At 36.6% G+C, this 12,687-nt stretch overlaps 1 protein-coding gene across 1 annotated transcript in view; it reads left to right on the top strand.

The window, feature by feature from the left end:
* LOC145685860 (radial spoke head protein 9 homolog) overlaps nt 1-4,301 on the top strand; it is a 62,233-nt gene extending 57,932 nt beyond the window's left edge. The window contains exon 5 of the mRNA XM_081758503.1: nt 4,014-4,301. Coding sequence (XP_081614629.1) covers nt 4,014-4,174 — 161 coding nt within the window. The 3' untranslated portion in view covers nt 4,175-4,301. The remainder of the gene's footprint in view (nt 1-4,013) is intronic.
* Nucleotides 4,302-12,687: the final 8,386 nt, after the last annotated feature.

Below are 12,687 nucleotides of genomic sequence, written 5' to 3'. Positions count from 1 at the left end.
GGATTGGGAAGGACAGTGATATGAATGGGGTGCAGTGCAATTGATTGGGGTTGGAAGCTGTTGCACAATCAGTATGTACCATTTATAAGTGATATACCTGTTGCTCCAGAAAGTCTTCTTCATATGATCCACTGCAATTGCACGACTGGATGCCTAACGAAACGATGCACTTGCATGAGATATGGACTACCATGTACATCTGCGTGTGCACCGTGTCAAACTGAAAACTGTGAAAATACTTTTAATGATTCTGTTTCGGAAGAAGAATGGGAGAATGAATATTTGTAATCAGTGGCGGCTGATGTTAGTGTTGCAGCGTTGCGCAACGACCAAATTATTTCAAGAAAAAATATTATTATCAATAGTAATAAAGAACAGAAAAATACTTTTTAATACTCGCATATTACACTTTAAATAACATATTTTTTACTTCTGGAACTGTCCGTTCCGTTAATCCGTTTTAAAAAGCAAAAAATAATCCGTCACGAAGTCTCTAATTTACATTGTGTTACAGCGAGCATGCAACGACCAGATTCCTTCAGCGCGGGAATTGGAGCGAATGTTAAGTCTCCTTTCCCCTATCTCAGAAGTTAAAGGGACTGGTCGTTGCAGTGCTTCTGCAACACAGCACGGTTTCCAGTGAACGAGAAGGTTTTTCGCGCTAAATAAGATTTCTGAATTTTATTTCACTAGTAATTAACAAATGGAATTTATTTTTATGCATTCATATTTTTAAATTACAGGACCATACTGAAGCAAATCAATATAGTGATAATTAAAAAAAAGTGATTGCAGAATTACAAAATAAGAAAGAAAATATTTAGTAGAGCAGAAAACAAATGAAAGTAGACCCGCATTTACAAGTTAACTCTTAGCTTATATTGATAATGAAGGCTTCTTCCACAGTAATTTGTGATTCAAATATTAATAAGTCAGTATGTAGAATCGCCTCCTCCCTCCGTGGATAGCCTAGTATGTTAGTATATATATATTTCTTTTATAAAATAAGTATATTTTATACTCTTGATAATTTCTACATAAAACTGTATGATGGGGAACGCCACATTGAATTTGGGACTAGTTGGCAATGCTCAGGGGCGTAGCCACGAGGGAGGCCCACCGGGTCCGGACCTCCCAAAAATTTCGAAACTTGACTAACATTTGTAGACTTTCCTAACGAACTATACTTGTTTAACAGAGAAACGATTGATGTAGGCTAAATATTTTATTTTACGCCTCATCATGTACTCTCTCTTTTCTTAAAAACAATCGTTCTATCATTTTTTTTTTTTTTTTTTTTTTTTTTTTTGCTAAGAATATAGGTGACAGTTATTACTTATAGTCTTTTCGGATGCAGAATAAGAAAGGTATATATTGCATAGACGTATCGAACCCCTCCCAACACACATTTTTGGGTGTAGAACTGGCAGTGTTGTTTGTTTTGATGTTCTTCGACTTTTGCCTTCTGTTAGGTATACATGCTGATCCTACATCTGGCGGGTTTCGAGGTTTCCTTTCCAGAACATATCACATTGATAAGCATTGTTTCGCTTCATGTGGAAGTATATTGTGTTCATCGTGCATTGCGTAACAACCAAGACGGATGATTTGCAATGTAGTTTTATTTCTTTTACGCACATGTGTGTGTGTTGATGTATGAATATGTGACATTCGGAATTCATATACCAGTACCTCTTTTGTATCACTGTTTTGGTTTTTTATTTATTAGGTTTAATTTTGTTGAGTGTGCTTTAATTCTATAAATAACGTACATCTGAATGAATTGTATACCGTGAATTCTGTAAATAACTTACAAAAAACATTGACCAGCTTTCAACTGAGGAAAAACTTGCAATTAAGGCTTAGACAAAACAAGCAAAAGGCAATTCAGGAGAATGTTTTAAAAAATCCAGTTTAAATTTACAGGATATTTTATGGCAGTAATGTTGTTTGCACTAGATACATTTCCTCAATTTAGTTTAAATTTTCCTGGATAAACTGTGAATAAAGTGTGTTCAATGGACATTTTTTATAACACTAATCTCTGTTACGAACTCTCTTCAGTCAACGCTGTCAGGGACTGAGTTTGCTAGAATGAATCGTTCGCAGTAATCTAGAAAAAATATTTAGTGAATCTACAAAGCTTCTGAAATTAATATTAAACGACGAAAAGTTTTTTTTTTCACATGAGAAAGAATTGACACTTTCAAGGAATTTAATGTCCCAAGAAAGGTTATTTCCATCTAAAAAGACCTGACAATAAGAATACCAGAGTTCAACCAGTATGTATTAGACAGATTTGCTCCAATCAAAGAGAGGAGAATAAACTTGCTAATTAATTAAGGTGATTAATCGGATAAAATGTTCTTCATTTTTTTTATTTTTTTAAAAACAGAATTGTATTTAATTTCACATATTACATAGCATTTGCATTTAAAGTTATCCTGATTAGTCAATGAGTCCACTTTATATCTTCTGTCTTTTATCGTTCGTGCTGCAACACCCGAAACCACAATCCACCGGCCGCCACTGTTTGTAATTATTTCAATGTTCAAGAAGAATTTTGATATTTTTCGTAAATTAAGTATAAGCAAAATTACTGATAAAATCATGTGTAAAATTGTTTTATCTAAGGCCCTTAAAATTATAGTGTGGACACTAATTTTACTTTTATAGAATGAAAACTCTATGAATTAAGTGTTTGATGACCATCATGGACGCCACATTAAAAATTGGGCCTTACCGGTTGTCAGACTTAGGTAAACGTTTAGTATGTTATTCAACGCAAACTATAGTACAAGAAAAACGTCAAAAAAAATCACCGATTTTCGTGTCAAAGAAAACTAGAAATTCTTTCAATGAGACTGTCTTGGAAAAGGAATGTGACAATGACTATTTGTAAATACTTTAATGCTAAGAAAACAACATGTTCAGGTAAACTAACGTTAAAGAAAACAGTTTTGGTAATATAGGTGTCATAAATGTATTGTAAGACCCTGAAAACATAGTGTAAACACTAGCTTTACCTTCATAGGATGAGAATTGTAGACGGGTTTGGCGACTTTCTTGGACATTATCTTGAAACTGAGGTCTTTAAGGTGGTCAGATTTGGGTAAACTGAGAAAATTTTGTACAAAAAACGTTGAGAAACTTCTTTGCAGAAATCTTTGGAGAGTTGAGCCGTATTTCCACGGCCATCTTGAAAATCGAGTCTTTCCGGTGGCCAAACTTAGTTAAACTTTCTGTATGTTATTCAGTGCACTCGATACCACAATAAACCGCTGAGAAACTTTTTGTGGGAATTTTTTGAGGGTTTAACCTACTTTGACGGCCATATTGGACGCCATCTTGAAAATTGGGTCTTTCCGGTGGTCAAACTTAGGTAAACTTTTAGTATGTTATTCAGTGCACTCGATACCACAAAAAACCGTTGAGAAACCTTTTGTAGGGATTTTTTGAGGGTTAAACCGTATTTTCAGCCGCCTAAAGATATTTCTGTGTTCAGCATTGATTTTTTTTTTTTTTTAATGTACATCGTGACAGATGACATGAACAGTAGAATTACATCACTGGATAAATAAACAGGTATAGAGTAAGTTTTATAATTAAATTAATAATAATGAGCCAGACATATTTCTTATTACATTTTAAATAATTATCTCTATATACACACTATTTGATAGACAAAAATGGCAGAAAATAAGCCACAACTCACTTTTTGATTCTTATATTATCATCTTAATATTCTCTACGTTCCGGCGCCAAACAGTTCGTGTTACATATATATATATATATATATATATATATATATATATATATATATATATATATATATATATATATAAGCCACGAACGGCTTGTCGTCGGTGTAAAGAAGAAAAATAAACAAGAGGAAATAAAAAAGACGTCTGGCAGTATGTCATTAAAATACATTTCTATAACTGCATTACACGGTTACCTCCTTCTTATAAAAGGTTCCAAAATATAAACTGCATACATTTTTCTCTTTACAGCATGTTGGAGCTTGCAACTGGAAGAACGAATCAACACAATGATACTACGTTCCCTCTATTGGCCTGGAATGAATTTTTACCACAGAATAGGAACACCAGATTATGGATATATGTATATTGGAAATGGCCGAAAGAATTTAGATCTACCTTTCATGCTATAGGCAATTTTTTTACTTGAATAGTTGCATTGTTAGTTTAATAGACTTATGTCCTTACGGTTTGTGCTTCAAGTGAAATTTCTGTCATGTCATTTCCCATATGGCCAAATAAACCAGAGAAAGACACATATTTAGTTAGTTTTTTCTTTTGTTTTGTTTTAATTAAGTTGGTAGCAACGTTACGGAACTGGAATTTCTTACATTTCTAATATGATACAATACTATTTGCATACTTGGAAACTATTATGGCTGTAAAATTCAGACTGCAAAAATATCTTATACGTAGACACCGGATTTCGAACCAAAATATGTGGTCTGAATGATGGATTTCAAAACCGAGGTTTTGTGGTTGATCTGGTAGCAAGCCGGAGATCAGGGTTTGATCACCGGCCTTGTCGCATTTTTTCCATGTGATTTTCCTTGAATTCTTACCTATAGAGGATGTAAGAATCGGTTGCATCCTCCATTTATCATATAAAATTACAGCTCCGGATTATCCCCTTGAGTTAGCGATCAGAAATTTCTAAAATAGAATGTTGATCGACAAACAGGTACGTTTCTTCCTTAAGCAATACACGTTGTATTGATCGTAAAACAAAGTATACGGAATTAACTACACATTTGGTAATTCCAGAAAGTAATACGATTTCGTTTCAATCAAAGCTTACCTTTATATTCCTTAACTCACACGTGAGCTACTTCCCACTCTTGCAAGTTGATCAACAACTGGGTCTACGTTTAGATATATACGTAAACTACCGGTACAAGCGCTTTATAACGTGTGCGCTGTCATTTGCAACGTATTTGTTTTAATCTATTACGTGGGTTTGTGGTATCTTTTAGAATACCACAATTGTAACAATATATTTTATGTATTCTACATTGAGTTGAGTTGATTTTGAGTTTAATATCCCTTTCAGCAGCGAGGCTATATGAGACGGGACCTACTGATTAGCGTGGAATCCGAACCACATGATCTCCCGCCGCAATTCTATATTAAGATTACACATTAATTAAATTAATTATTATTATTATTTACAAAGAGGCTCCAGTAAATACTTTGAAACTTTTCCTTGTAACTGAAGAAAAAAATGAGTTTCGTTGCTCTCTGAGAACTTCTATCAATGTCCTTAATAAGGTATAGTTGTAGCAAAATGTCATTTTTAAAGAAGTTTTAAATAAATGTCATTTATTGTGATTGGACACATTTGTCATTTTATGATTGGTTCTTGAGATTTCTTCACCCTTCTACCGTTGGTCAAGTTTTTTCCCAAACATGTACGAAAGCTGCAAGTAGTTAGAAATGATGTATGAAAATAATGTAGCATTGTTGTGAAACCCTAATGTTGGTTGAACTTACACCACCATTATTGCCCTCTGTTTCTTGCTGATGAAGATGGAGTGGGGAAAGAAAGACAGGGTTCCCACTCTCTTTCCCCCAAAAAAATTCCAGGACATTTCAAGGGCAAATCATCGATTTTCCACGATTTCAACACAGGAAGGTATAACAGGATCGCATCTGTAGGTTCAAAACTCAACTGTGTGAAATGAAAAGTACAGTAGCTTATGCAGTGAATATTAATGCAAGTACAATATTAATACACAATAATTAAATACACAAAGCGGAGTGTAATGTGCTGCTTTTCCTTTTTTTTTTTTTTTTTTTTTTTTTTTTTTTCTCCCAACTCCCCTTATAGCCATCCGATCCACCCACATCCAGCCTGTCTACATGACATTTTAATTGTGCACCGAACAAATTTACAAACAACAAAAATCTATTTTTCGTACATGCCATCTTCATTGCATGACATTGTTGACAGGAATTAGGAAAAAAGGAATTATATTACAAGTTTTTCAACTGATTATGGAGTTGTATGATTTCCTCATCTATAGACATAATCTCTTTCTTCTTTAGAGAAGCTGCTCTACGGATAGCATTTGACTTTGTCAATAAAGTAAAGCAGGACTTCTACTCTGCTTCATACGCAAGCTGGTTTGCTTCAGCCTCCAAAGCTTTATTTGTTTTCGTCAATTTCCTTTTCTTTCTCTGCAACTGCTGTAGGATTTTCACTTAGCTCTTTTCTCTTGCTCTGCACTTGACTTTCTCTTTCAAAAGTCCTTATTTTCTCCAACTCTGCCATGCATGGAAGGCATGATGCAGCATTTCTTTTCGTGATGTTGATTGAAGTAAGATCTTTATGGGAAATATTATCATACACAAATCTCAAACCGACCAATGGTTTCTCTTTCATACTTTCAAGAAGCAGATCTTTATTTATGCTGTAGCCTCGTTCGACAGCAGCCTGTCCATGAGACAAAACCAGAAGCTTCTTTATGATTAACAACAAGTCTTTAAATTCTTCCGAATCATCCAAAAGTTTTGTGTAAAAACAATCCACCCTCTCAGGATCCAACTTATACCCAGCAAGTACATCTTTAAACTACTCAGTGAATTTTCCATACAAAACAAACAGCTGATCACATTCATTGGGTGTAGCCTATTTCTTCAAGTGACCGAAGGACACCACGAAACTTTATGGATGACACACTATCTGGATTTAGGCATGAAAGATCTCTCACAAGCCTATATTTCAGTGGACTCTTCTGCATGACATACAACGGTAATTTGCACAGGGATGTCTAACATTCAACTCTAAACTGGAGTTTTTTTCTTTCAGCAACGTTCCTCTCTTTGCATGCACTACCGAGACTTAGTGAAGTTGCAAATCTCAAGTTCACATTTGATGCACTCACCATGTTGCTCTTTGATGGGGTGAATTGTGATAGTTCAGCAGCAGAAGACAATGTCCCAAGAACAGATTCCTGGATAATTATGCGTGCCATTTTCTTTCCAACTTCGTAGAAATCTTTAGATAGGAATGGAACCTGAGGTTCATGACTTTGGTACCGCTGGAGGAATGGTCTTAAGAGATTAATTACAAACACAACAAATGGAACTTACACTGCATTAAACTATAAGCACAAACAACTTTCAAACACTGGAAGCATTTGACTTTGGTTCAGAACTCTTGCCAGACATGCTCTTAATGTAAGTTTCCACTGATGGCCATATTTCCAGTACTCTTTCAGGTACCATTGTGTCTCCCAACCACCTGTGAGCACAAAACTTCAATGGAAACTTTTCGCAGCCAGCAACAGAAACAAAATTCTCACTTTTTGCCGGAGAGTCTCTAAAGAGTCGCCACAGGGATGTTAACACTGATCCCAGGTCCCAGTCTGTTAATTCACACGTCACACGAAAAGCTCAATGTAGAGTGTGCAAACTACAACCTTCAATGTCCAGCAAAGCAGGAGAGTCTTCACCAATGTGACTTCTTAACAGATTCAGCCATTTCCAGTTAACACGTTGCCCATCCATCGACATCTGAAGTAATCTTCTGCCGTTGTATGACCTAAAAACTGGGACCCAAAATACTGGATTTCACCATATTTTCATCAGTGTTCCAGTATCTCAAACCATATCCATTTGTTCAGACAGATACTTTGTTGAGACACTCATCGAAAAATACTACAGAAGCTGGACTTCTGCACATACACTGTTCACAAGAATCTTTAGTATATATTCACGAAGACCATAGCAAACGATGTAACTATGTAGGCCTGCACTTAAATTTTTGGGCAAATGCACTGTCTGGAAATATGACTCTAAATAGATCTCCAATGTCTGAACATGAGTTGTATGGGTATTTGATTTTACCACCTTCATTGCTCACAACAGTTCACTTTTATACATGTCTTCTCTAGATACATGTCGCAGCAGATTTTTTTTCTGTGACTGATAACCATCCTGATGTAGAAGGTTACGGACTGATTATGGATTGATACTGGTACAAAGCACAGTTTCTGGAAAATAGTGCTAGTGAAGACAGCATCCAAGAATGGGTTGAGCTTGAGAGACTAGTGGGTGAAAGTAGAAGTTCTCCCAGTCAACCACCCTGTTGGGAGAAAGAAAACCCACCAAGCACCCCATATGCAGGATCATGACAAATTATTATTCAGTACAAAAACAGGAATAGCAATCAATTAAAAACAATAATTATGAAAAATATGACATTCAGTATTTCTGTAAATTTCAAGGACAGAAATGCATTTTCAAGAACATTTCCAGGTTTTCCAGGACGAGTGGGAACCCTGAAAAAGAATATGTTGTAGTTTTGACCCTACACAAGTGCAGGCACCCTCCGACAACTCTCTCTCACAAGTAAAGGTTCTTTCCCAAGAATCGGGGATCCGGAAATTACGCATATATTTAGATAGAGGAGGACCACGAAGGAATACTGGTGAAATATGCCGGGCCGACAGCGGAGGATAAATCCAATATGGCTGGCCGAAGGTCATGCCAATCGACTTTTGCAAGCAACCTCTCATCTACTTCCCATGGGCAGATTGACTTACTGTTTTGCAGATTGATACATGTATGAACGCTACACATTTATTGGTTTGAAATTTCGCGGACATTGACGTATTGAACCCAATATGGCCGATCAAAAAGTCAATGTGTCAACGACTCGTGTCTGGAAAACGAATTGTACTATGGAAGTACAGTATCACTGGACGTTTGTGGCTAGTGCGTTCTAGACCTTCCCAAATGAACAGTATATGTTTGCGTGTAATACTTCAAACAGATTGCAAAATCTGTTCCAGTGAATTCTAGGTGATTTTCATGCGAAACCCCCTGAACTGTTTGCAGTGTATATTTTATATGCGTATTTCGCGACTATACTGGATACACGATATAGAAATTGTGATCCATTTGCATTATTTTCCTCACCTACTGGTGGTAATGGACCTTTACACCAAATTTCGTTTTTATAGTACGAGCTGTTTGGTTCTGAATTTTGTTCGGCCATATTGGGTTTCAGATGTCGATATTTTGAACCGTTTAATACTTTTCGTCTAGTGATACTGTACTTCCATTGTACAATTCGTTTTCCAAACTCAAGCCGTTGACACATGACATTTTGATCGGCCACATTGGGTTCAATACGTCAACGTCCGCGAAATTTCAAACCAATAGATGTGTAGTGTTCATACGTATATCAATCTGCCCATGGGAAGTGATGAGAGGTTGCTTGCAAACGTCGATTGGCATGACCTTCGGGCGGCCATATTGGATTTATCCTTTGCTGTCGGCCCGGCATATTTCACCAGTATTCCTTCGTGGCTCTCCTCTATCTAAATATATGCGCATTTTCCGGATCCCCGATTCTTGAGGGAGAACCTTTACTTGTCAGTTACTGCAGAAACATTACACAGAAATTCGTTTATTGCATCATACAGCGATATAATGAAACAACGTCTGTCGAGGATAAACTTCGCTCCGTTAGCACACCAGGTGTCATTAACCATGTCGGTCCCGGCGTCCCCCACAGGGGAAATAAAATATGATGATATTGTTCTTTCTTTACAAATTTAAAATCAGACTGGCAACATTGAAAACTGTTTACAGGGCATGATCCATTTATGATCCCCTGTAAACAGCTTCCAATGTTGCCAGTCTGATTTTAAAGTTGTAAAGAAAGAATAATATCGTTATATTTTATGTCCCCTGTGGGGGACACCGGGACCGACATGGTTGAGGTAGAGAAGGCAAGAATTGCTCGAAATTCAATCCGTAAGAAGAAATTCATGGCCTTGCAAATGAACATGTCGCGATCATCAATGAAGACCTACACTGCATGCCTAACGCAAGACAGGCCAGCTGTTAAATCAGCGCTTGATGAAAATACGACGTGACAGATCAAAGTTGGGTCTGCAACAGTACGCGGATAAGCACAGACAAATTTTGTTCAGAGATTAGAAAATTTTCAGTTAAAAACCTTCAGTAGACAGAATTGATAGGGTGTACGCTACAATCAGTACTGCCACTTGTATTCACCGAGGCCATCACTCTTTATCAGTGACTGACTGACTGGGTGTGTCATACCTGGATCCCACTGACGTGCATTTTTGCCAAAAATTGTGTGATAACGGGAGCCAAAGTGTACCTTGACATTCTCGATACGTGGTGAAACCTCTTGGCACCACTATGTTCCAAAAAAAGCTTTGAGTGTTTTAACAGAACTCAGTACCAACTCAAGGCGAAGATGACGTAGTAGTGGTTTCGTCGCAACAAAATGCGTTCATCACCACTGAAGAATGGCCCTTGTCCAGTCCAGACTTAAATCCTCTCGACTACAAGATCTGGTCCTCTTTGGAAAAGATATGTGCTTAACCTCACATGCTTTAAGTCTGATATAGTGAAAGTAGTGACTAACATAGACACGAATGTAGAGCGAACAGACATTGATGATTTGGCCGCGTCGTTTACGAGACTGTCTAGCCACATGGACAATTTGAGTAACTGCTGTACCCATTTATCTGTCACTTACCTTTATATATATTGTATTACACAAACTTTTAGAACAAAGAAACGGGATTTTTTGAAAGCTAAAATTAAGGAACTTGAAGATAATAGTAAAAATAAAAATATTCGGGACATGTATAAGGGGATCAGCGAATTTAAGAAAGGCTATCAACCTCGTGCTTATATATTAAAGAAATCTGACGGAACAGTTCTCACTGATACGGATATCCTCTTAAATAAATGGAAAGATTTCTTTGACGATTTGCTGAACACGCAGCCAAAAACTAATGTGCGTGGAGAAAAGGAGATACACACCGCAGAACCGTATATTCCAGAACCCAATCGAATAGAAGTGGAAGCCGCTATAAAGAAATTAAAGAAACACAAATCTCCGGGTGTAGATGAAATTCCGGCTGAGTTAATTTTAGCTGGAGGCGAAAAATTGTGGAACAAGATACACAAACTCATTCTCCTTATCTGGAACAAGGAAGAATTGCCACAAGAATGGAAAGAGTCAATCATTGTTCCAATTCACAAGAAAGGCGACAAAACTGACTGTAATAATTATCGAGGCATTTCTCTTCTGTCAACATCCTATAAAATCCTTTCAAATATTCTGTTAGCAAGATTGACCCCATACGCAGATGAAATTATTGGAGATTATCAGTGCGGATTTAGACGAAATCGATCAACTATCGACCAAATATTTACCATTCGCCAAATACTCGAAAAGAAGTGGGAATACAATACCCCGGTACATCAACTATTTATTGATTTTAGAAAGGCTTACGACTCGGTTAGGAGAGAAACATTATACAACGTTCTTACAGAGCTTGGAATACCGAGAAAGCTAATTAGATTAATTAAGATATGTTTATTAAACGCTTGCAGGGACATGGGTTTAGAAGTAAATGCAGAGAAAACTAAATACATGGAAGTACGTCGGGACCGTAATACGGCAAATTGTGGAGGCGTTAAAATATTAAATAATACTTTTGATAAAGTGGATACTTTCAAATATTTAGGATCAATATTAACACACGAAAATCATATTCACGAAGAAATTAAATGTCGACTAAAAGCAGGGAATTCGTGTTACTATTCGGTTCAAAATCTCTTGTCGCGAATTCTGTCGAGGAATTTGAAGCTTAAAATATATAAAACGATAATCATGCCTGTTGTTCTGTATGGTTGCGAAACATGGTCGCTTACTCTGAGGGAAGAACATAGACTGAAAGTATTTGAGAACAAGATCCTGAGACGAATATTCGGACCCAAGAGGAACGGGAATGGCGGAAGCTTCATAACGAGGAACTACATAGTTTATACGGTTTACCCAACATTGTTAGGGTCGTTAAGTCTAGGAGGCTTAGGTGGGCAGGTCATGTAGCTAGAATGGAAGAAAGTAGAAACGCTTTCAAAGTCTTGACTGGTAGACCCATAGGAAAACGACCATTAGGAAGACCTAGGCGCAGATGGGAGGATAATATTAAGATGGATCTCGCAGAGATAGGAATACAAAGTAGAAACTGGATCCAATTAGCTAAGGATAGAAGTCAGTGGAGAGCTTTTGTGAACGCGGTACTGAACCTCCGGGTTCCATAGACCATAGAGTTAGTTAGTTAGTTAGTATTACACATTTCTTTTTCTCCATATTTAGTTTATTTTTTATGGTCTGCTACCTTGAGACGGAACTTTTAACAGACTGTAATTTAACGCTCCTCATCTGAGAGGATGAACCATTGTTAACAAATCGAATATATGGAAAGTATGAATGGTTTGCTATATTTCAAAATTATAACATTTTCAGATGTGCTCCTTCCTCATCGATATTTACTGAACGATGGTTTTCAATTCTTAAACGCATCTTAACGGATAGAGGATATAAGTTGTATGGCACGGCTATTTTGGCAATTTCCAGGTTAGGGTTTCTATGCTTTTTTCTTTTCGTAGTTCTAGACAACGGCATATCGTATCTTCATCATCATTAGCGTATTTTCTTTCCGACACTGTCTATTGTTTACGCGTATAAATATAAATATAAATATATATATATATATATATATATATAGTTTTGACTATTGATACTTCCACAGTTAGACTTATTCATTAGCGCTATTTACAATCCTTAACGTAGATTAGTGTAAGA

The sequence above is a fragment of the Thermobia domestica genome, chromosome 5 (assembly GCF_964235325.1).
Source record: "Thermobia domestica chromosome 5, izTheDome1.hap1.1, whole genome shotgun sequence".
NCBI lineage: Eukaryota > Metazoa > Arthropoda > Insecta > Zygentoma > Lepismatidae > Thermobia > Thermobia domestica.
This window is presented reverse-complemented; position numbering and strand designations above follow the sequence as displayed.